Genomic DNA, 24,562 nt, shown 5'->3' with positions numbered 1-24,562 from the left:
GGTTTGTACTAACAGAGATGCTTATCCTCCAGACAAGCCCTGCAAAATCTGGCTGGGATTGGGCTACAGACTGATAAAGGTACTTATCCCTGAGTGAGGCTGGGTCAGGGTTTCACAGAGAAAAGAGATGGGACCCTCATCCTGAGACCCACTGGCTGAGCAGGCTCTGTTCTGGTTTGCTGGAAGGCAATGGCCACTCCTGCCTGTCTCCCCCAGGTCAAATATCTGCCCCAGGAGAAAATGTCTGCCCCAGAATCACCTAACTTAATGTCTACTCATTATAAAGGGAGCTCAGGGGACACCAACAGCATGAGGCAAGTCCTAACTGATGTGGATTACGTTCCTACACAAATCCTCTGGGCTTGAGAACAAGTTGCTCTTCATAGTAGACCCAAAGGATACAACCAGCCACCCAGCTGTCTGAATATTTTTCCCAGCAGTGGTTGCATGGAAGACCCTCCCAGCAGTGCTAGGAGACTGCCACCCTCATATGGATTCTTTGGGGTCCCAGTTTTGCAGTTCACATCCAGCTTTTGATTTCTGTGATGGGCCTAACACCTTTTCTGCCCTCCCCAAGGTCTGGGTACCCAAAGTAGACACTCCAGATGGAGCATCAATAGGACAAATTCATCAGCAACTCCCCATCTGGGCAATCCTTCCCTCCGTGGGCACTGATATGATGAAGTTCACAATGTCCTGTGCCATGCACTGAGCTTCCCATGCTGCCTTAGCAAGAGGGGCAGCTTCACCCCAGTCAAGGCAAGGAGCAGGATGTGACAGGTGACTACGTGGAACCAACAGGTTACCTCCTTTGGGCTTCAGCTACAGGGATCTCATCCTTGTACCACGTCAGCTTGGAATCGCTCAATATATTGAAGAACTGGCACCAAAGTTTCAAGTTTCCTGATGCATCAGAAAATTGTTCTGCCCTGATCTTACGGACCACCTGTGGAGCTGAGAGTGCAAAATATGGGTGGTGAGATGCAGAGTGCTGGCCACAGCTCTGGGACAGGGCAGGCTACGCCCACGCTGCTGCTCAGGGCTTTGGGTATCACATATATGTCAGCATGTGTAACATTGCTTTCCCAGGGAAGGTCTCAGAGCTCCACTGGGATAGAGATGGGATACAAGTGGTACAAATTTGTTCAATAGTGCAGCACTGCAATACCCAGTGAGGCTTGGCCAGAGGAAAGGCAGAAAACCACTATGGAATATTGGGGGAAACATTCATCTACTGAAGCAGGGATTTATCATGGTTACCCTTACTTTGCAAGAGTGCTGATTCCTGTGAGAGTATCACCTGGTTCCTTCAACCCCAGGATAATTCCTTTTTTAATTCAGTGCCACAAAGAATCAAATTAGCATTGACCACAGACGTGGAAGAGGAGCGTGTGCCCTGTGATGCCCACTGAATCATGGAATCACAGTTAGGGTTTGAAGGGACTTTAAAGAACCACCTTGTTCCAACACTTGTCATGAGGAGGGACACTTTCCACTCGACCAGGTAGCTCAGGATCCCCAACCAGCATCAGCCTTGATGAGGCCCAGAACACAGAGACCAAAACCAAGAGGATTCTATGATCCCTGGGGCTGGGGAAGCCCAGGCTGCAGAGACAGCCAGTGTCAGAACTGCTGCCTCTTGCATTCCTTATCCCCCCCTGCACTGGGACAGAAGTCTTGGGGGAGACTTTTGGCTTTCATACAGCCAAAGGCTGATGCTGAAAACCCTACAAATGTACAAAACTCATGTGGCCTCAACTGACTATTACTGGCTGCCTTTGCAGGCAACAAGGGAATGAGCTTCATGGGGATTCTCTCTTCCCTCACCTTTAAATGGGTTATTTGTACTCTGGGACTCTGCTGGCTGTGCTTCTGGCTTAGCATCTCCAGGGACCTCTTCATCACCAATGGTGTCACCCGCAGGCTCCTCATACAGCTTAGGAACCTCCAACGTGGCCATCTTCCTCATGAGGGTTGGAGAACACTGCTCTGAGGGAGAGGATGGAGCTGAGGCAGGAGAATGCAACAGGGATGCATTCTTCCTGGATTGCCGTGGTGAAACAGTTGGACTTCTTGTGTGCCCCAGGCTCTCTGGGGTTGCCACCTCTTCCACCCCCACCTGTTTGGGTTTTGGCAGGTATATTTTGCGCCGGGCCCCCAAAGCAAGCTCTTCTGGTGTGGCACAAGGTAGCGCTGCCAGAGGGTCAGCAGGGCTTTCTTCAGAGCTCACTGGAGGCAAATCAGAAGGATGAGGAGCCACTCCTGCTGGAGGCATGCTGCCCACCACAATGGAGGGTACTGAGAGTGGGGGTGGCCCCTTGGCTTCAGGAGCCCCCCAGGTGCGTCTCTTTGGTGGCACAGGCCTGCAAGCCAGCATCTCCTTGCTGGTAACAAATTCCTCATTAATCATTCCTGTGATCCGTCTGGATGTCCTGGGGGTCAGAGGCAAATTCTCTGCTGTCTGGAAGAGCTGGTTGTTTTGTACTTTTTCCAAAACTTTCCTTGAGGTGCGAGGGCTAAGGCCAGCAATGCCTATCTCTGGGATCATGCCTTCCCCTGCATTCAGCTGCTCCTTGTCTCCAGAGTCAGTGTCCTCTTTTGTGGCATCCTTATTGCTATCTGACATTTTTAGAAGTAGCAGCAGGTAGTTCTTTAAGGAGGAAACCAGGTTTTTGTGCTGCATTTTCTCCTCCACAGACATCTCCTGAGATCTCTCGGGGTCAGGCAGAATCAGCGGTACCTGTGGCTGAACCTCAGAGACTCCTTCCCAAGTCCCGGCAGATGCTGCTGGTTCCTGGCATGGAGCTGTGGCTGTCAGGAGTCCTCCCTCCTTCCCTTGAGGTCCTATGGGCACTGGCTTAGCATTCTCCTTCTCTGAAGTGATGGCTGAAAACATCTCTCGTGGGGCAAGTCCATCTATTGTTGTGATTTCCATTTCTCCACTTGCAGGAGGCAGCAGCTGGGCTCCAGATGGGACCTCTCCTGCAGTGGCCTCCATCCCTGGACTTCTATTAGATGCCAGCAGCGCCTCCTGAGCCACTGATGGTCTCACTGCAGGAGCAGGAAGCGGCTCTTCCTTGGCAAGAGGAACTGAAGCAGGAGCTGCTGTTTCATTTTGGGTGTTCTGATGGCCCAAAGGTGTCCCTCCTGCCTCCCTGTGCACAGCCCCAAGACATGGCTCTGCTGCATGACTCCCTCCTGTCCTCACACCAGGATGGCTCCCAGACAACTGTGCTCTTGCCTCTTTGCTCTTCCCATCCTTGACTGTCTGACATGGGATTTGTTCAAGAGGAGTGTTTTCTCCAGGTTCTGGAGGAGTCAAATTTTTTAGCAATGACTCTTCTCCACCTTGGCTTTTGTTCTCTTGATTTAACAGTCCTTGCTGAGTCTCTCTGTCCTCAAGAGCACGGGAATGTCTTTCTGCCTGTTTCCTGGGGGGTGGGTGCTCCTTGCCAGACTGTACATGGTCTGGAGAGCGTGCTGGTGGCTTTGGTGGCTCCTGAGGCCTAAACCGAGGATTTGTCCTTTTCACAGCCCCCCTGGTCTCCTGGCAATCAGGCATCTCTTTCCTGACCTCCTCTAACTTACTGGCTTGCTGACTGGTCTCTTTGGTTGGACTGGACAATGGATGCTTTAGGTCACCAGGAGACTGTCCAACTCTTGCTGCAACCTAGTTAAAAAAAAAAAAAAAGAAGGAAATTAGCATCATGTTACTGCCTGGGTCTGTGCAGTCGTACTTGTGGGCCACCTGTACCATATGGCACTGCCCAACTTCTTGAATCATGGGAATTACCCTGATACCAGTGTTACTCTGTCATCCAGGGTCTTCTGGTTTCACCATCATCCCACAGGAGTGGGTCCCACCTGTCAGGCTGTACAAAATGTTTCTTCTTTTAATCAGTTTCAGCCCTTCTACCTTTCAACACCCTTGCTGTGCATAGAGGCAAAAGATCTGCCTTTCTAGATCATTCAGTGGCTTTTAATCCAATCTCCTCTGACTCAGTGCCCTTCCAAACAGCAAAACTTTCCCATTTTTACTAGCCATTGCTGCCACCTTGCATAATTCCCTTGATGTTCCTAAAGACTGAGTGCTCCCCTATCTCCACTGTGAGATGGGGCAGTTGGCATGCCACACTCTATCAGGATGAGGCTGCCCAAATGATCTATAGCGAAACCGTACACCCTGACGTTATCAGCACTATTCAACCATTCTGCTTCTCTGACGTTTGGGAAGCTCAAATGTTTCCGACCGCAGCTGCACCCAGCAGACATGTCAGCAAGCTGCCTGCTGCGATGGCCAAGCTTTATCCCGAGGAGAACTGCTGAAATCCTCCAGCCAAGGAGCACAGTCTATTTTTGTAGGGGAGCCAGCGATACCGTGGTGCACGCTCTGCCTGGCTGATGCTCTGTGAGCATCACCATGACAATGGCACGGGGACAGGGACAGGGCACAGGGACAATGGCACAACGGGCTCCCCTTCCATCCTGGAGGATCTGCTGCTAAGGATTTTCTCCTGAGGTCCCTGACCTGAGCATTAAGTCCCCCAAAATGAATGCCATGGGAAAGGAGGGCTGTGGCACTCTACTTTGTGCTGCTTTTGCTTCATTTGGTAGCTTGGGGAAAAGAGGAAATGTAGCACCATTCTCAGCAAGCCCTTCTCAAGCAAATAAATAGAATGGTTTGTGTTGGATGGGACCTTAAAGCCCATCTCATTCCAATCCCTGCCGTGGGCAGGGACACCTTCCACTAGACCAGGTTGCTCCAAGACCTGTCCAACCTGGCCTGGAACACTTCCAGGGATGGGGCAGCCACAGCTGCTCTGGGCAATCGGTGCCAGGGCCTCACAAACTTCTCAGCCAAGAATTTCTTCTCCATATCCCACCTGGCCCCAACCTCTGACAGGAGAAAGCTATTCCTCCTTGTCCTGTTACTCCATGCCCTTTATACTCTAATTGTTAGGGCAACATGAGTATTGAAGGGCTGGGGTGGGGGAAGCATCATTAGAGGCCGTTCCTACCCCTAAAATTCAAGAAATATAATCAGATCAGGCAAGAGTGATTACCATGCAAAACTAGTTTCTTCTCTGCTCTTGTAGAGGACGATGTTCAGAGCCCGGGTACAGAAGAGAAGTCCTGAGCATAAGGCCCAGCTATGTCCCAAGGCTAAGAAAACACTCGCCTATGACCTTTCTTGTTTTAAGAGAAAGAATAAAAAAGAAAAAGCAAGCAACCCCTGTCCTGGGGGGTGAAAATATCCTGAAATATGCCTGGAATCTGCCTTAAAGACTTTAAACCAGCTTATTTGCTCTCACAAAAGCTTGAGGACTTTCCCCAGCAGCACCAACAAGCTGAAGCATTCAAATTCAAATCAGAAGCATTCCCTATTGTCTCCTCAAAGGCACACCAGCTGACAAGTCACAAGTTTCCCTCTGTGAGTGGGGCTTTTAAAGAGAAAAAAACCTTGACGCATGTCAAAGGCTCAGGGATGACAGCCCAAGCCTGCTGCACACCAGTATTTTTTCCAGCGTTTTTGAGAATGAGACGTGTTAAAATGAGCAGAGAGGAGATAAACAAATAGCTTTGCCATGGGCTGGCCTGAACAGCAATAATTTCTGCAGCCGTATGTGGTACTGGTGGGTCAGGCTGAAGTTCACAGCACTGTGCAGCAGCAAGGCCAGAAACCAGGTGTGTACTGCATAACACAGCAAGTTCTTACCAGCAAAGCTGCACCCACCAATGGCTAACGAAATTTAAGAGAGGAAGAAAGGTTTGTTTTTTTCTTCCCCACTGGAACACCCATCAGTCCTTCATGCATTGTGGATTTTTCCACATTCTGAAATATGTGCATTACTGTGTGAAATATGTGTGTTACAAGTGAGGAGTGTTGCACCCAGAGCCTTGTCTTTGCTGCAAGTGTGCACCTACCACAGCCCAAACTCCAAATCCTGACATCACCTGCAAACTGGACTCAGAGAACCCTTTATGATAGAAGGGGTCATTAAAGAAAAATTGGGGGAAAATAGTCCGGTAGCTTCCAGTCTAATATTTTCATGGCAAATACTTCAGGTTAAGTGACAAAAATAGCAGCTGACTAAGAGATGCTCTGAGGGTCAGAAGCAGGTGCTGTGCCCGAGTGCTTCATCACCACCACAATGAGTCTCCCAACAGAATTTTTCCAACATGGATGGGTGAAAAAAAATAGTCCAGACCTACTGTATACAAGTTGCACTGTAAACAAAACTCGAGGCCCTGAAGGTGCAGCTCACCTGGTACCTCATCTGCATGGGGGACTCCTTAACTAAAGCTCCTTTGTTAAACTGAACAGATGCCATCACAAGGCACCCAGGCCTAGCTATAAATACCCATTCAGTGCTCCCTGCCGACCTGACCTGAAAACATTCCACATGAGGTCAGCCTGCTGATTAAACCAGAGAGCCCCAGGCCACCGAGACCAGCTGCTCGAATGGCCCCGAATTACATCTCTCACCACCTCAGCTGACATTTGCTTGGAGATGGGGTAGAAGCTCTGCTGTCTGGGCTCACAAAATCCAAAAAGCCCTTCTGGGTGCTTCCACCAGTGGAGACCGGCAGAGCCTCGGCAGCGGATCCTGTGATGTACACACAGCCTCCCAGGCCCAGTGCCACAACACAAATGCGCAGCACAGATATTTTCTTGTTGCCACCCCTGCGTTGGCTGTTGTGTCTCCTAGTTACCTCTTTGCTTCCCTCCAACTTCTGTTCTTGTTGCTGGCCTCTCTGACCCTCGGACAGCACAGGTCCTGCCTCCAACACCTCAGAGGCCAGTGAAGCATCCTCTGCCTGTCTGCTGGCTGCCACAGGCTGCAGGGCAGCCTCACTCCCGGCCTCCTCCTTGGCTCCCATCTCCTCCTTCTCTGCCGCTGGCTTCACTTGCTTATCAAAATACATGTCCTTTAAAGAGAAGTACATGTCATCATTAGGTTTAGTGTCCTGTTTCACAGCTTTCCCAGGCTCTTTGAGTTTTGGACTAGTTTCCACTTCTTGATCATTTGCTGCTCGTAAACGTGCATTCCTCCGTAAGGGGACAGGAGGAGCAAACCTGGGATTTGCAGATGGATTGGCCCTGTCTCTCCCACTTTCTTCTCGCTTAGAAGCTTCCTGTCTTGGTGCTGAAGGAGCCTCCACCTTCTTTTTCTTTTTAGCTGCAGAGTCTTTTGCCCCTGGCTTGGTTGCCAAGTCCTCCACTGTCTCATAGATGTACGTGAGAAAGTTGTTCCCGTTCTCCCCACTTTCCAAAGTGGCGTCTCCATTGGTGGTCACCTCAGCTTTCAGAGGTGCCACTAGTTTGTTTGGGAAGCCTGGCATTGCACTGAGTGGCTGCTCCTTTGTCTCGGCAATATCCTTGTGTAACCTGGACTGTGAATCTGCAACGTGCACTTTTGCTGCGTCTTCCTTCTCCCATGAAGAGTCTCCTGACCGGAGATTCTGATCTCTAGCCAGCCTCCGCTTCCTCTGGAGCCGTTCCGGGCTCATTCCTTGCAACTTCTCCACTTCCACATTTTCTTTTCCTCGTTTCTTGCCCTGTTCTATTTCTTGCATCTTTTCTTCAGCCTTTCTCTTGATTTTGTCAAACCACTTCTGATGGATTTTAAACTCTGTCATGGTTCCCACTTCCAGCACACCAGAGCAGGACACAATGCCTTTGTTATTTCTAGCTGAGGCCTGGTAAATGCCTGCATCCTCTTCTCGGCACCTGGAAATCAAAAGCTGTGTGTGAGACCTACCCATCCTCCTCAGGACGCCCATTGGACGCACAGGCATGCATGTTCTCCTACTTCTTGCTCCACAGAGTCCAGAAGATGTGGCCCATGTGGTGCCCACAGGACATCTGGAGGCCTTGGGCTGGCCTCCCTCCCTGGCTCTGCCTGCTCTCCACACTAACAGACAAGCAAATTTGATGATAAATTTGTTCTATCTCCACTCTGGGCTGTAACTCTGGTATGAGGGCTGTGATGGAGGAGTAACAGGCAGCACCAGGCTTCCCAACTGTTCTTGGTCAGAGTCCTCTGCAGGATCTTTTCCCCTCAGCTCGACACAGCCCACAAGACATGCCTGTTCTTCCTCTACCCTACCATATTACCAAAGTCTTTCTACCCCATGTCACAGGCACCAGCACAAGCACCTGCCTGCATCCCTATTGTCACCCCCTGAGGACACCTGACCCACAGAGATCCCTGCTCCTGGAAGAGGTGATCCAGTCTTTGATGGACACCTGGGGGAGCAGAAAAGCTGAGGCTAGAAGCACAAGGATGGCAGAACTATCAGCAACACTGATATTCTGCATTTTCAGTCAGTGCCACACCTGTCTGACATCCCAAACCCAGGACTCAAGGTGTGACAGGTCTATGCTTGCTGGGGACAAGGTGTGCCTGGCTCTCCAGAAACTTGATTCCCCGGACCATCATCTTGGAGGCAGATAGTGCTTTCCCCTTGCTCACCTTTGTCATCTCTAATGCTCAGCACTAGGCCCCAGAAGGCCCCAGAGAGAGGGACTACTTCTTCCCTTCCTCTTGCTTCCAGCATGGCAGCTATCCCTGGATGCAGTAATGGATCTCATATTGGTATGACTGGGGAGCCACTGGGGAAGGGCCAGCTGTGAACTCACAGTGGAGAGCAGAAGGGCCCAGCCAAGTGGTGGTGGGGGGGTATCACTGTTGACAGCTTATCCAGGCACTGAGAACACACTCAGAGCTCCCATCAGCAAACCCAGCCACTCTCCAGCTCCTTTACTCACTTGTAGAGCTGCAGGGTGTGGCGGTTTCCATGACGGAATATCTCATACTTGGGTAAGCCACAATAGCGATCCATTTCCTCATCATCCTTGTACCATGTCACCTCTGGCTGTGGATACCCTGGGGAGGAGATGGAAGGTACATCAGAGAGTGAAACATTCCACAAAGAAGCACAGACAGCATGGTATCAGCAGCAGCACACCAGGACAGATGCTATTCTGGGCTCACCACATTCCTAAATGGCACAACAGAAACAGTGGAAACTTAATGGGCTTATCTCAGACTTTTATCACTCCTAGGAACAGAGCTATTTTTGAGAAAAAAATCCCAGCACTTCATTCCTGAACAGAGGGGAGTGGATCACACGCTCGTCTCCTGTAACACTGGCTGGGAGAAGGTGAGCATGCCGTCACTTTTATGTGAAGAGGGATGTTTTGATGAGGCCAAGGCTATGGTTGGAGAACAGGCGTTCACCCCTCCATGGAGCTCTCAGCATTTTGCACAGTGTCACAGCCTGTAAGCTGATCCGAAACTTTCCACTGAACAGAAACAACCTTGATTGCATCACAGTCAGCTCAGTGTCCTACAAATGTCACTTGACAACAGATGTCACCTGCCTTTTCAGTAGAATGACATCATGAAATGTGTGACTGGCTGGCTGGCAGGCTGGGCACACAGCCATGTTCTACACCACTTGCAGAGGTGTTGGATCAGCATGTGAGTCCCATATGGACCACTGCTAGCCACAGCCTTTACTGCTCACCTACAGCAGCTCTAATTCAGATTAAGTGCAGTTTTCATGCAAAGATCGCTCAAGCCAGCAGCCAGCAGGGGTTCCTGCACTTCACTCAGGGCTCACCACCCAGCCAAGCAGACCCCAGGGCATGGGATGAAAGTTTCAATGATCACGTGCTTATCTGCTGCAAATGTCCCTGCAGGCTTTCTGTGGGGCCAAAGCAAGGAGTCCAGCATGCTCCTCAATTCCACCAGACCCCAAGATCATCCACAGCACCCCAGAATGTGGCAAGGGTCAGCTCCCATGAACATCCCAGGCATGGGGCCAATGAGGGCTATCCAGGAATATCCAAAGTGTCCCAACCCAATGGCTCTGGAGAAATGAGAAAGCAGGGACAAGTTGCTCTGTGGATACTTCCCAGCTACCGAGCCACAGGTTTCAAGCCTAACCAGGACCTCAAATGTCCTCCTTGCACCAGCTGAAGATGTAGTCAGCCCTCAGCAATGCCTGAGCCCAGCTTACTCCTGCTCTCATGAAGGTCCTAGAGCAGGACTGAGAGTCCAGAAGCAGAGCCTCATCAGCAGGAATTCACACAGGCCTTGGCCAATCCAATATGCCTTTGCCCAGAAAAGCACCACATGCCAAATCTCCTCCTGTACTGCTTTGGCTCCCCGGTCCCCACCCCTTGCTTGTGGTGGCTCCTCAGCATCCACTGTCTCCTCGAGGGATTTAGTCCACTGGGACTAGACAGGGCTGGGAAGATAACTCTCAGCAGCTTTTCTTTCCTCTATGAGAAGCATCGACCCCCATAGCCCAGACACCTCACAGACAGGATTTTACCCTATTCTTCCTCCTTTTCAAAGGTCTCTTACTCTGCACTGCCCCATCATCCCCCTCTCCATCCTCGCTGTCTGTACATCTCCCACATGCTTTGCTGCCTCAATCCCCTCCCACTGCTGCCATCAGCGGCTTTGGCTTTCTGTTGGGTAGTGCCTCATTTCTTCTCTTCTATAGGAAGCCAAGCCATGACTTTCTCCCAACACCCTTCCTGCAAGGCTCTCTGTCCTCCCCCTCTGCCTCACTCCTGTTCCTTGCTGTTGTCCTGACCCCCCAAACCAGTTTCTAGAGACATGCAAAGCCCTCAGGTACTTGTGGCTGAAGAAAATGAGCCCTGAACTGGGAACTGGAGAAAGCTATGAGAGCATTCCATTGATGGGATCATCAGGGATTGATGCTGCTGCTTATATTTTTCATAAAATACTAAATATTGGCAGCAGGAGCCTGGGCTGAATGAGCCTGTGGTGAATTCTTTCTGCTCCAGAGATGATGACCAAAACAATTTCCATACACAAGCTCATACTATGCCCACAGCAATCCAACCCTTCCCAAGGGCTGTGCTGCAAGCAAGATCTTCAGAAGGCCCCCACAGTCCATCTTGCAGGGAGCTGGCAGGTAGATTTTCCTGACAGCCTAAGAAACAGCAATTACAGCCCTTCATTCTGGGAACTGCCAGCAGATAGTTTCCGAGAAGCTCTGTGATGTCCCGTCCCCCTCTCCCTGCCGTGGCCTCCACAGCTGATTTCCATTCCCAGCTGACATCTGCCGGAAAGAGCTGCAATTTCCATAGTTATGCAGAGTCTCTAGGAAAGGCTTTTCCTCCTGCTAAGCTTAAACTCCCTTTGACTTGTAGCACTTGTGTCCTTGAGGCTGCCTGCTCCCTCTGAGGAGCCACGGCCATAACAGCCCAATGCCAGGACCAACTCGCACTGCACACTCTCGCCTGCAGCCCAGGAGAGCTGCAGGCAAGTTCTGGCTGGAATTCCAGTCTGCAGGCAGGCGGATGTTGAAAGGCTTCCTACCTCCCAACAGGTACAGCGGCCCCAGCTGCCTGTCCAAATACCATCCATCCCTTCCCAGGGGCTGTAATCAGAGCCAAGATGGAAAGATGCCTGGGCAGGGATGAGTCTCCCTGGCACAGGGAGGGGAGCTGCTGCTGATGCTGCTGACATCCATCTTTGGGCTGCTGAGTGAATAAATTCCCCCCGTCCAGGGTGGGGGGGAAGAGGAGTCAGGCATCATTCCTGGCATGGCACACCCCCTGCAGACATAGCATCTGCAGCTTGCCCAGTAGAGTGAGGTGGAACTGAGGGTTCCATCCGTGGGCATTGCCAGGTTGCAGGCACCAGATGCCCACCCTTGGCATGAGAGACCGTGAGCAGCCACTCACAGATCTGCACTCGTCCATCCCAAGCCTCCCCTGCTCCAACCCCCTGTACAGCTGGTGCCAAGAGGGATTTGCCGGCAGCTGGGCCCCTGCAGCCCCCAGGCAGAGCCCCACAGCTGCAGACAGAGTGGTGCCAGGCGCTCCTGGGAAGAGCAGGCATCCGCTCCACATCTTCAGGATGTGTGTCTGCCAGCAGCATTGCTCCAGCCTGATGGCCAGCCACCACAGGATCCTGGAAACTTTTCAGAGTTTTTCAGGGTATTTTTTTCATGGAGATTTCCAGGTTTAGATCAAACGTTCTTTTTCTGAAAACTGTCAAAATCTGAGAAGTCTTCAAGGCTTAGTGACTGTAACGAAAACAGTTCTTAAAATATCTATCCAAAACAGTTCTGAATATATCTATCCAAAATCACCCAGTGAAACTCTGTTTCAAGTTGCTTTCTTTTTTTTTTTTTTAATTTTTTGGGGGGCAGGAAAGGAGGGGGAGTTAGTCTTCTGAAACTTGGGAAGGTGCTAAGAGTTTAGAACCATCAAACAATATCCACAGTTTCTGCTCTACACAAGCTACATAGAATAGGGCCTTCAACAGTCTTGGGAACACAATTCCTGGTAAGATGTTACCCTTCCTGGCTTCATGGATTTAAACCCCTCCAGCACCCAAGGACAAGGAAGCTTCTAGCAATGCTGACAGCAGGACAGATACTAAGTAACTCCCCATTCCATTGTGAGCAGTGCTCATTCACCATCCTTCCCTTATTCTCGGCCCCCAAAGCCAAATCTCCTCATCTCCCAGCAGCCTACTCCCTGCTCTTGTAGTCACTATCCCACTCCCAAACCCCTCTCACAGCCCCTGCATGTTTCCAGACATTCTTCATCCAAGCACTTCAGTCTCATCCTTCAAACACTTCCCTCAGGGGGTCACCACAAATGCAGCAAGTGGAACTCCTTTAACCTGATTAAAAACTGCATCCATCAGCATGTGACTGACTACTCACCCAACCCCCAACTCTCTTCCCCAAGCCATGGGCAGAGCCCTCTCCCCTCTGTACTCTGCAATAAAACCATGGAGGCAGGGATGGGATCAAGCCCCTGAGATGATGATTTGTGAAGCCAGATCAGAGGAGCTGAACCTTGGCCAAGGAGGGCTGAAATGGCACTGAAGAGGCTGCTGTACATCAGTGGGCTGGTGCTGACATACAGTGGTCTTGGCTAGATCCAGCCATCACCTGTCCTGGCTGGAGTCATTCCCTAACAAGCAGCCAGAGACCTAGGTCTCTTCATCTGACTCCCCCCATTTCGTCAGCTGACATCCCTCCTTCCCAGACAATGCTACACAGAAGCAACTTAAAAAGCTGGAAAATCCTTGTGGCAGCACCTCCATGAAGGGCCACTGTGAAGAGAGAAGCCCAATATCCATTCACTGCAAATGAGCTGTGATGACCCTTGAGACCCTGAAGTCCAGACAGACCCACCAAGGAAAGCACTTGGTGCAGAGATGTGGGATGAGGCTGCACACTAAATGAAAATGTTCTTGTTTCCTTTTTCACATCTCTTAGAGAACAAAGGATTAAACTAATTTTGTCTGAAAAAAGAAAACATCTCGTAACTGATGCAGGATCTGACCCAAAAAATCAAATAATCAAATCAGACATAGCAGGGACACCAGTAGCAGGCTGAACTAGGCATCAGGAGGAAAGGAAGGTTTGTGCCTCCACACACAGGAATCTGCCTGACCTGCTTTCTTCCTGCCACCACCACTCACTACATTCTGGAGATTGGTTCTTCAAACACTTGCATCTTTTTTTAGGCCCAGCAAGAATTCCCAGATGTGGGACTAGCCTGTAACTCTTATTATTGGTCAAGAAGCAGGAAAAAAAAAAAAAAAAAAAAATGCTATTGTAGGTCACATATCCGTATTTGTGGCTTGACCGTCAAAACAGGAGCAGGTGACTGTCTGCCCTTTGCCTTCATCAAAGTGTCCCTGGACTCCAGCCACAGTGTTGGGACTGAACTGGTTCCACTCTGGTCACTGGCCAGGGATGTCACTGCCATTTCCTTGCTCCCAGCAACGCCTCCCAATTGAACACAAACATCACAGCAGGGCAAGATACCTGAACTACCAAGCAGACTCTGCAGTCAGAGTAAGGCTTTCCACCCCCCGCCCCTCTCTCCCAAAGAGATCCTGAGCTCCTAAAGCAGTCTGTAGGACACATACAGGAGATGCCCACCTGGCAAAGATGGTCCAAGGATGATTTAAAAAACATTTCCATGAAAATTTCTAAGTGCATAGAGACATCCCCCCAACCTAGTTTATCAAGCACAAAAATATCATGACACATGCTGAAAGAGACTCATTGACAGTTTCCTACACTTGAGCAGAAAATGAGGTCAGTATCAAGTCAAGTTTTCTGGCTGGTGCAACACACCACAAAGAGATGGAATTTGTTAGAAGGAACCATCAACCTCAAAGATGCAGCTGGTGGAGATTTAAGTCAGTGAGACAAGCCAGGACTTTTACTCTGGATTTCCCAACACATCTAAACATTTTCTCACCTCTGACATTTGCAGAATGGCGCGTTCCATGGTACTGCACAATATGTCAAGCTTTTGCTTTCAAAAAACTGAAATTGGGAAGAGCCTTTCTAATGACTCCCCAAATAAAGTGGTTTGGAGGCATGTCCTAGCAGCCCCCTTTGGCTCTAGAAGCAACAAGAAAGGGTCTGCTGAATTTCAGCCTCAATAAAATCAATACATCAGTTGTACCCATGCAAGTTCAGAACATCAGCCCTCAGAACAAAGGAATCCATAAGAGAAAAGCCAAGAATTCATAGCTGGCAGTCCTCGGAAGGACTGAGACTGTGCATCTTTATTTCCAGCCTGTTTCTAACAGCAAACCAAATTTCCTTAGGGAAGCTTTGGTCCTTGTGCCTAAGAGGCTCACTGGATATACTCTCCTCTTTCCAGAACTTACAAACTTGTTTGTGTCTCTCACTGAGTAACCTCTTGGAGTAATTAATACTAGTGAGGTCAGGAAGGATCATGGAGTTGCTAAAAAGTACACAGAGAGAAGAGGTTTTAGAGACTCCATATTTAAAGAACAAAATCTCATCAGCAAAGGAGCTACCTGCCTCTACACCAACGTGCTGCCATGCCACAAGGCCTTAGCACCAGCCCTCTTTTTTGACCTCTCCCTCCTCCTCATCTTCTTGACTTAACCCCTTCCTGCCCAAGGGGAGATTTTAGCTCATTCAGCAGTGACCAGCTTTTATTTCAGATGCTGACAGACACAGAAGTTTATCACTGATACAAATGTAGCTGTGCTCTAACCATCTACAGCCAGCAGTATTGGTTCCAGCAGTAGAGCCTTAGTCTTCAAAACTGCACATTCCTGAGTTATGGAGGCCAGGATTAGAGAAGCAGAGATTAGGACAATAAAATGTAGCTGGTCCAAGCAATAACCAGCATATCCCCTTTTCTGGTCTTTCATTTGCCTTATTTGAGATGTTAGCTTATGCCTTTGCCTCTTAACACTTTCAGGTGTTTCCCACCTCCCTTAAATTGAAGCTAAAATCACCATGCAATTGCTGAACTTTTGCTTGTGGTGGGCTTGTTATCCTTGTTATCACTTGCTGCAGAGTTTAACTGGCACAAGTCCAGCAGGTGAAGCAGGACCAGGTAATTCACTGAAGACACTGTTACCTGTCACTATGCACGTGAATTTAGCATCAGAGTCCTCGGACACAGCACGGGATTTGATAGTGGTTTCAAATAGTGGCTGTGTTTCCTCCGTCAGCTGAGAAATGATTGCGCAGAAGGTACTCCTGGAAGATTCAAGAAGCATTTCTTAGAGATAAAAGCACCAGAAAAATCAAAGGGTCCACCTCGTGTCTCACCTCAGCAGCCTATGTTCTCATTGTCCATGCCCTCTTCCATCCCATCATCCCTACACTTGCTCACAAGTCCAGTCCAGTGCCAGGGCATTTGACTGATTTCTCCCTCCTAAGATGACTGTCAATTTAAAGTGATATTCAGGAGCCATTCTCTTTGTCTTAGCTCTTAGGGCTACCAGGGCAATGACTGTTGACCCACTGGACTAATGAAGACTCATTTTAGCTCTTGATTATACCAAGACATCTCTTTGGCCAGCCAGCAAACTTAGAGCTCTGCCTAACAAAGTCAATTCCCAGTTCTGAACCATAAATGTTTCAAGAGTTGTTCTGTTCACTGGGATTTTCTTTTATTTGTGTAGAATTTGTGTCATTTTAAGCCAAGTGTGAATTGAACATGTCTCCTGAACACAGCAGCCCTCTTAAAATGAAGAAAAGCTTCCAGCTGTGGGACAGCTCACTGAGGAAGATCTGAGTCTGGCTAGCAGCTTTCTGAACCCAGGAATTAGCTGGGAAGGAACTCCCTGTTTAACCCCTTACTGCTGCAGGTAGGCACTCACATTCCCTGCTCCAGGAGTTCAGGCTCTGTCCTCGAAGTCCATGCTGGGACACCCAAACAGCCAGAACTATCCTAACAGTGCAATCTATAATGCTTAAGAGCAGACCATGGATTCTCCAGGTATTTCAACACTGTTCAGTGAGTGCAATAAATCACCATATTCATCCAGCACTGCCAACCCTGCTGCAGCATCACTGAGAGAGCTCCCAGGGCTTTCTTAAATAAAGGGAAATTATTTAATTCCAAATTGGGTTTTCATTCAGATAATGCTGAGGCTCTTGGAAGGGAACAGCTTCTTATTTAATTTTTCCCTCTGCAATTAAAACTCTACACATTTACAGTATGAGAGGGGCCCGCAAGGTCTCAAGTGCAAAGACGCTGGGAGAAACAGCTAATATTGCAAGAGAACTGGTAGCTGGCAGCTCTATTTATATAATTTTCAGCAGTGAAAGACATTCCTTAAACAAGTGATCAGCTTCCAGAAACATGCAAGGGGTGGAACAAATGCCCAAACCACTCCTGACACAGCTCCACCATGAGCAGAAGGGCTCAGAGTGTGGTGAGGGTTCCATGAGGAGGACCCCAGCCTCACAAGCAGCCCCAGCTTGCAGGCAGGATGCTGGTGCTGCTGCCACTAATGCTCCACCTGCTAAGGAAGCAAACTGGTTCAGGGCAAACCAAGAAACCCCACATTTAGCATGACTCAGCAGGGGCAGGTGCACTGAGAGGGACTAAGCACTCATGGCTGAAGGTGTCAGCAGAGCTACAGCCACAGCAACTGCCTGTTTTATCCACCCTGAAAACTTACCTGGAGACTGTAATGTCATTATTTTCCCTCTGCCTTCCTGCAAAAATGGGTTTGTAAGAGATGCAGGGAGATAAATCCCTGAGTAACAACCCACTGGAGCGCAGCAGGAACCACACCCAGCACCCAGGCACCTTGTGCTGGATGAGGGTCAGGACAGGGGAAGCTTGGGATGTTGAAAACCTGATTAATCTACTGAATGAGAGTTATAAGCATGGTCTTTATCCAAACACATGTGTGAGATGGGATAAAAAGAACAGATTTCACAGCTCAGACTCTTTTCTGTGGAAATCAATGGTTACTAGGACACTGGCCCTGGCAAGCAACTCTTCAGTCAACTGTGGGGCCAGGAATGGGCTGTGGGAGTCAAAAGCTGTTTCAAACCAGAGCAACCTTCCCAAATTCCAATCCCAGGAAAAAAATGCCCATTTCCACAGAGCAAGGCAGACAATCCAGTACAAGGCACTTACTGGTAGGGTTTTGATGTTCCCTTCAATACAAATCCCCCTCCCCATACCAGTAAATGCCTTTCAGAGCCACATAAAAGAGCTTCCCAAGCATCAACCAACATTTCATACCCCAGCAAGAGGGCAACTGGATCAGCATCTTATAATCAAGTGATGCACACACACAGTGGCTCTTGGGACCCAGTTTAATCCCAGCACCATGCCACCAGCACCAGCAGGCAGCACCAGGAATAAGTCTGGTCCACTCAGTGCCAATCCCACAACCAGGTGAAATACATACAGCAAAGGCTACTGAATGGCTTTGGAAAGCAGCTGTGGTTGGAAGCTGGGGGCTCCACAGGCTCAGCAGATGAATCAGAGACTTGCCCAATGACATTTGGCAGGAAGCCTGGAAGGTCTGTTGAGTCTTTCATCAAAGAAACCATTGTGGTGGTCACACCAGGATTTCAAGGCTCTGGCACTGTGGGGCTCTCAGCTGACTCACTCCAGCTGCAAGGAGGCTTGTCCAATTCAAATTGCTTTCTAAACCAGTAATTCAGGGTATTCGAGGAACTGGACACAAAGCACTAGCCATTTTTTCTTTGGGCCTTCCTGGAGCTGCATCTTCGGGGCAGAAAAATCCCTGGAGCCTAGAAGAGACCCCTGGCAATTCAGTAGCCTTTTCAATTAAAGAGGGATTTCCATACAAAAGCCTGCTGGAAAAGAAGATTTGAGAAGCGTATTCCTCTTGTTATGATTTTCTTTTTATGACTTTTTGATTAGAAATCCCAGAGCTATAGAGGTGTTCTGGAGAGGCCTTTCCCTCCATGGTCATTCTTCTACTTGCCACTCCAGCAAACCAGAAATGCCAACTGATTTCCAAATGTGCTCTTTTGCCAAAGACAAAGTACAGCTGTACAAGTGCATTTTGGGACAAAGTCCAAGTGAATGAGGATCCTCACAACAGTGAAGATGACAGGGGGAAGAAAATTTTTTCTCTGGATGTCTCAGGGCAGTCACATCCAATTTTTAATGTCTCTGTATGGAAGTCTCACTTTAATATAAAGAAGTAGCTGAACACCCATCCTTCGGCTAAGAAAGAGGAATATTTCTTGCACCTTTACACAGGAATAATGATGAACATTCACTTTTCTTTCTGCAGTTCAAGCAAGTATTAGAGGTCAAATCGTGCAGGATGAGGCTGTTAGATCATTTCAGGGCTCTTGACTGATTAATTAATTAGTATCAAAGCATTACAGGTTAATCACGTGCAGACAGATTAAGAAAAGTGTTTGGTCAGAGCAGTTTAATGCAATGTAGTTTTACCTTCCTAAACTGGAGGGAGAGAATCTGCTGCTTGATAAGCTAAGCAAAAAACAGCATAAAAACCATTAGAGAGAGAAGCACAGAAAGGAGCTGAAATAAACAAACCATTACAGAGATATATTAATGATAAGTCATTTTGCAGAGGTCAGAGTTCCTATTAAAAGAAGGTACAGCTGCCTTAGGCTGCCTGCCAGGACGAGCAAGCCACATTGTCAATTGAAATCAAAGGCTGTAAAAATGAAATGGTCGTTAACTGCAGAGAATCAGTGTCAGGACATTTACACAAGTAGGTTTCCAAGAAGCAGCACCTTGAGCCTTCCATGCACCATCCACAGCACTCAAAGCAGGCAACTCCACCAGAGGAGACGTCCAGTTAAACGTAGGCGAGAGTATGGACGAGACTAGCCCAACTCTCTGCTGGCAAGCAGCTGGCCTGAGCTGGGTGCCCTCTGTGCTTCCAAGGACAGCTCCTGGGAGAAGGTGAAAACTCTCTGACCACATTGCTTTCCATCTTGACAATCAAATTACTAAGGTCTGGCAAAACATTAAAATAAAATAACAGAAGTAAACTTTAAAAGAATCTACACCTTTTGCTTTCTTTGGGAAAGATGTAGGAACATTAACCAATTCGGGGAACAAAATCAAACACGCAGATCCTGCACCAGACATCTTGATGAGCTACTTACCAGTGGTCACCAGCTCTCCCAAAGGAGTGTCTTCAGGGACTCATGTCCTAGCCAAAGGACCACATTGCCGGACTGTGGCAGCAGCCCCTTGCAGGCTGCAGGAAACAACCTCTGTGCATGGACCTGCAGTAGTCAGGAACAGTTCCTCAAGCCTTGACTCACCCACATGGCAATCAAAAGTCTAAACCTAACAGGGACAAGCTAGTCAGCAGCATGTAAGCTCAGTGATTTAATTGCACTGGGGTACATGTTATGCCTATGCAACAACCTCACCATGCAGTCTTGGAAATGACTGCAGTGTAGGCATCCCCTCTGGGATGTACCAGGCCAGACTGCCACATCCCCACATGCAGAGAGATCAAACATTTTCAGCCTCTATTCTGAAGGCCTGTGAACCACCAAACTTCAGCGCTGTAGGATGGTGCTACAGAAGATAGCAGAAAGAACCACGTGGAGGGCCACCTGCAGGTGTACCTCTTCAGGTCTCCTACCCAAATATGTGAGTCCCAGTCATGTGGAAACCAGCAGGACTCCAAGTCTTGCCCTAAAAATGACCACAGAGAGACTCTGAAAACAGGTCCTGCCAACTGTACATTCTGCCTGTGGAGGCAGAACCTCCTTATGAACACTAAGAAAAAAGTAGTTCAGCTTCAAGTCCTGACACTTTACACAAATAATTGCATATTTCCTTTGAGAAGAAAACTCTGAAGGGCTCACTTACTCTTCTCCTTCAGGAGAGCAAAGACAGTAGAAGTTTTGGACTGCTGCTCAGGAGCAGCTTTAACCCAACAAACATGGGTGGCACTTGGCCTTTTGGCAGCAGCTTCACTGTCTCCACCCCCAGCCACACAATCCTGGTCCATTCCCAGCACCAGCTGCTGGTCACGCAGCCAAAGGATGTGCAGGTTGGGCAGGATCCAGCTGGGGAAATCAAGCGCTCACACTAACAGGCTGAGGATCACTCACTCACCTGATCCATCTTTCATGTGCTGTGCTGGTCCATAGGAGAAGCCAGACAGAGGAGCAGAGGAGCTGTGTCCTTTGAGCTGTATCCTTCCACCTCTTGCAACATCCCTGTGAGCTCTGTGCCCTTTTTGGCACTGCCAGGCACAGCTTTGCACTCCCTGCCTTACTGACCAGCACCTCACCTTGTCCTCAACACTCACAGACACCCTCAGAGCTTCTAGAGTTCAAATTGCACCTCGTGCTGCTCTCACCCCATCCTGACCTCCTGGGGGATCCAGGTTCCTCCTCCAGGAACCTCCAGGTTCCTCCTCCCACACTCCTCCCAAGCACAACCACCCCAAGTGATCCCAGGGGCAGCTGTATCCCTGTGCTCTGGGCTGCCCCCAGGCACCTCCGTCTGTCTGGAAACACAACTCACTGGTTTAACTTGTCTCAAAACATTTTGCTTACCACTGCAAGGGAAAAACATCTTTTTACCCCCCAGGTCTTTAGTATTCTTTAGGAATACTAAAGACCTTCCTAAAAGGAAGTTCCCAAAATCCTTGCTAGCTAGAATGCTAGTGTAGGCAGTAGTGTGGTTTTAATCATGATTTCTTGCATAAGACAAATAGGGATGTGTCTTGGCTCGGACGTAAAGAAAATAGCAAGAGTCAGAACAAAGGCTGCTTGTGCCATGAACCCATTGTGCTCATGGATGTGATCAAACAGTAAGCACTGACAGTGTTTTGTTTTTTTTTTTTAATCCCCAGTATTAAGACAACACGGGCTTTATTCACTGTACATCCTGAGACAGTGCTGAACACTGAACTGAGGGTCTCTTGAGGGTCTCTCGATATTATCAGAAGAAAAAGGCCATCATGTATTAATTGAAGTTTAACCTCAATATGCTAAATTTGCTTTTCAGATTAGAGATTTAAGCCCCAGAGAGCACAGTCAAATTGTGGACCCTGCAGCCAGCAGAGCCCTGCCTGCAGGCAGCTGGCACTTCGCTTCAATTATGTTCCAGCATATCCACATACAGCTGTGACAGCACAGCTACATCAGAACCCAATCTACCCTGCTGGAAACATGGGGCTCCTGAGCAGGGCAGCAGATACTCCAGCGTGCTTGGTCTGATCCTCTCTGGCACTGGGCTGTCTGTGCCCTGGGCTCCGCAAGGACTTACTAGCACACACAGCACAGGGCTCTGCTAATGAAGTGCAGCATCAGCAGCGGATGTGTCTCCCTCGAGCAAGCTCGGGGCCATTACAGTTACTGGATAAAGGCAAATGCTTATGTTATCCTGAGGAACACATCTAAAGCAGTGTGTCAATGCCTCAAGTATAACCCTTCCTTCATTGGAGAAGCAGACTTCAAAAATGTCTGCTCCAGGCATGTCCAGCACTGGCGGGATGAAGCCTCCTCAGGCACCTCCCACTGATGAAGAGAAACTCAGCTTTTTATAAGCTAGTTCTGAAAATACACAACTGTTCTCAAGTGCTGGACCATAGCACTATACCTCTCTACTACATCCCTTCTACCAGTCTCAGTTCTTTGTTAAATTTCATTTTATCATATGCTTTCAAACTCCTTTGGCCATTTATCAGCCTCTTAAAGGTTTTAGCTCTTCAACTACTCCTAATTTTCTTTGGAAGTGAAGACAGCCTTCCTCGTTTTTCATGCACTTGCTAAATTTAAGTCTTGCAAGGGCAGGAGGCAGAACTGTCAACATCACTCACTTTTTTTAACCATTCAAGTTGATGGTCTGGGCTGGCATCCACTGGCACCAAAAAGTTAACTGCTTGAAAAACATAGATTTTCAGTCTGACACCTTTTTTAACCCTCTCATGCAATTATCCATGAAATTACTCTCTTTCTGTATTTCTTATCATTGAGATAAAGAAATCTTTCTCTTTCCAGTGCACTCCTCACATGGAAGTGAACAAGAGCTCAGGAGACCCTGAAATAGGCTTAACAGTGGTTCCATCCTCATATGGACAAGCACCTGGACTCAAGCTGCTTGAGCTGCAGCAGTGATCAATATTTTTCAGTGCTCTTCCACAGCATGAAAATTGACCCACACAAGCTGTCCACTGAAGGAAAAAAAGAGCGAAATGTGTCCATGACAGCAAAGCTGACATATCTAAGTTATGTTTTGAGGGAATCAGCATTGCACCAAAGCTCCCCGGGAAGTCCATGGAGAGCCAGGCAGCCTGTACATCCTGGGAGCTGGACAGAGGGACTGGCAATTTCCTACAGACACTCGCCCTCACTGGCTCTCTGATCCCTGACATTATTGGGCATGTTTTGCACATCCAGACTTCCAAGTATAAGGTTTCCTATGAACTTGCCTGCCTTCAAGGTTAATACTACTTGAGACAAATACAAGCCATTCGGAATCCCGCCTCAGCTGTCAGCAGTGAACCCTTTTCAACGTTTAAAAGCAAATACTGAGGATTTCATGTGGGCATGGTTGTGCTCTCGGCTGCTTTCCTGCCACATGTCCCACTCCTTATCAAGCACTCCCTGCACACACAGAACAAGCGCGCTGGTGTTCATATACCATGGCAGGAGCTATCAGCAGGCCCGTGATAAAGCAGCTCTGAGTGCTGTGTTGCTGTACAAGACACATTGTTATTCCACAGACTGAAAAACAGATGTATTGAGTCTTTGCTTGTCAAGGTCACAGACCGAATCGATGTCAGAGATGCAGAAATGTGGCAATTTTTTCTGCAGGTAATTTACTTTTTGCTGAGATGAACACGGAGTTGTGTGTAACAATTCAGGCTAGATTTCATTAACAGAGAAGGTGGAAAACAATCAATTAAGTTACACATTCCTTATCAGCCTCTGTAATGCTCTGAAGATGGCTCAGATTTGTGTATTTTAACTCTGAATTGTTGCTGCCTCTATGGCCCAAATTAAATTTAGAAACACACCAAGGAATGAGAAATGGCCAAAAAAAAGCAAAGTAAATACTGACAATAAGATGCCCAGGAAAAGGTGGCATCCTTCTGGCAGCTCACTATGCAAAGAAAAGAAAAAAAAATTAAAATAAAATTGTCTGCAACTGCCATTCCATCTTCCTCTTCTTGGACCAGGCGATACTGTGAAGTGTGAGACTCAGTCAGTGTAAGATAACAACCTCCTTCACTCAAGTCTTCCTCCCCTCATCCAAAGCGAGCAAGGGTAGACCAGGTTTTAATTCCATCTCCTGGGAACTGCCTCTGCTGTGGCATGAGAGGTGCCTTGTTTGGAGATGACCACACTCTGCCCTCCACACAATGGTATCCCTGGCCTGGGAAACATCCCCTTTTATGAGGTTTCCTGAGAAGAGCACAGTTCTCACATGTGATATACTCTGTATCTTTATAGTGGCCCTGAAGGGCATCGGCTCATCAGCCTGCACACTCAGGTCCTCTTGGCTTTCTAGGGGATATGGACATATGGACAGGAGGCTATAGGAAGGGAGCTGAAAAATCTCCCTTTGGAACTGTTGAGGATTGTTATTTGGAGTACACAACTGCTGAGGAGTCCCACTCAAAGCAGACACCTCTGTGCAGGTAGTTACAGCAATGGGAAACAGACGCCTCTGTCCTACAGGTCACAGGGTGTGGAGATGAGTCATCGACGCCTTAAACTTTGCCTTTCCAGTAGGTACTGGCTGTCCCTCCTTCCAGAGTTTGAGACACTTCCATCCCACAAATCAAACTGACTGAGTGCTCTCAGCTGTCTCAGCTGGCATCTGATCAGGGGGTTACACCACTCCTCACCAAAAGCAAAGTCCCGTTGGACAATACAGGTACCCAGCTGCTAAAGACAGAACGCGACTAAACTAAACCTGCTTTTCAGGAATCAAGTGCTCCTCAGTTTCCAGCACACTTTATTATAGCAACAGATCTTTCTCCTTCATTTGATATTATGTGCAAAGCAAGAGGGACAAGATTGGGAATGGTTTCCAGCCAGAAGAGCCAGGTGGCAAGGCCCTCTCCTGAGCTCAACTGCCACCCTGAGCAGAGTTTTCCAAGAAAAGATCAGAGGCAATGTCACTACACTCTATAAATATCTGTATATGATGTAGCTATGACAGTAGAAAGATATTCAAGCAAGGAAGCAATGCTCTAATGAGACTGAGGCTCAGACAGCTGCATTAGGAAAGAGGTGCAGATCATTTCCA

General features: G+C 48.5%; 1 protein-coding gene across 5 annotated transcripts in view; it reads right to left on the bottom strand.

Annotated features, from left to right (window-relative positions):
• The window catches only part of ALPK3 (alpha kinase 3), a 36,737-nt gene that overhangs the window by 3,853 nt on the left and 8,322 nt on the right, over positions 1–24,562 (bottom strand). For 2 of the 5 annotated variants that reach the window (XM_053955006.1, XM_053955007.1), the window contains exons 2-6: positions 15,431–15,552; positions 8,774–8,891; positions 6,715–7,732; positions 1,828–3,670; positions 807–954 (exon numbers count right to left, since the gene is read on the bottom strand). In XM_053955006.1, the coding sequence (XP_053810981.1) occupies positions 807–954; positions 1,828–3,670; positions 6,715–7,732; positions 8,774–8,891; positions 15,431–15,552 (3,249 nt within the window). Of the gene's footprint in view, positions 1–806; positions 955–1,827; positions 3,671–6,714; positions 7,733–8,773; positions 8,892–15,430; positions 15,553–18,754; positions 18,794–19,062; positions 19,225–19,440; positions 19,540–24,562 lie in introns of those variants that run through there. The other 3 variants (XM_053955005.1, XM_053955009.1, XM_053955008.1) reach the window with 3 other exon arrangements.

Source organism: Vidua chalybeata, chromosome 13 (assembly GCF_026979565.1).
Source record: "Vidua chalybeata isolate OUT-0048 chromosome 13, bVidCha1 merged haplotype, whole genome shotgun sequence".
Taxonomy (NCBI): domain Eukaryota; kingdom Metazoa; phylum Chordata; class Aves; order Passeriformes; family Viduidae; genus Vidua; species Vidua chalybeata.
The sequence above is the reverse complement of the archived record's forward strand: the minus strand, read 5'-3'. Positions and strand labels throughout refer to the sequence as shown.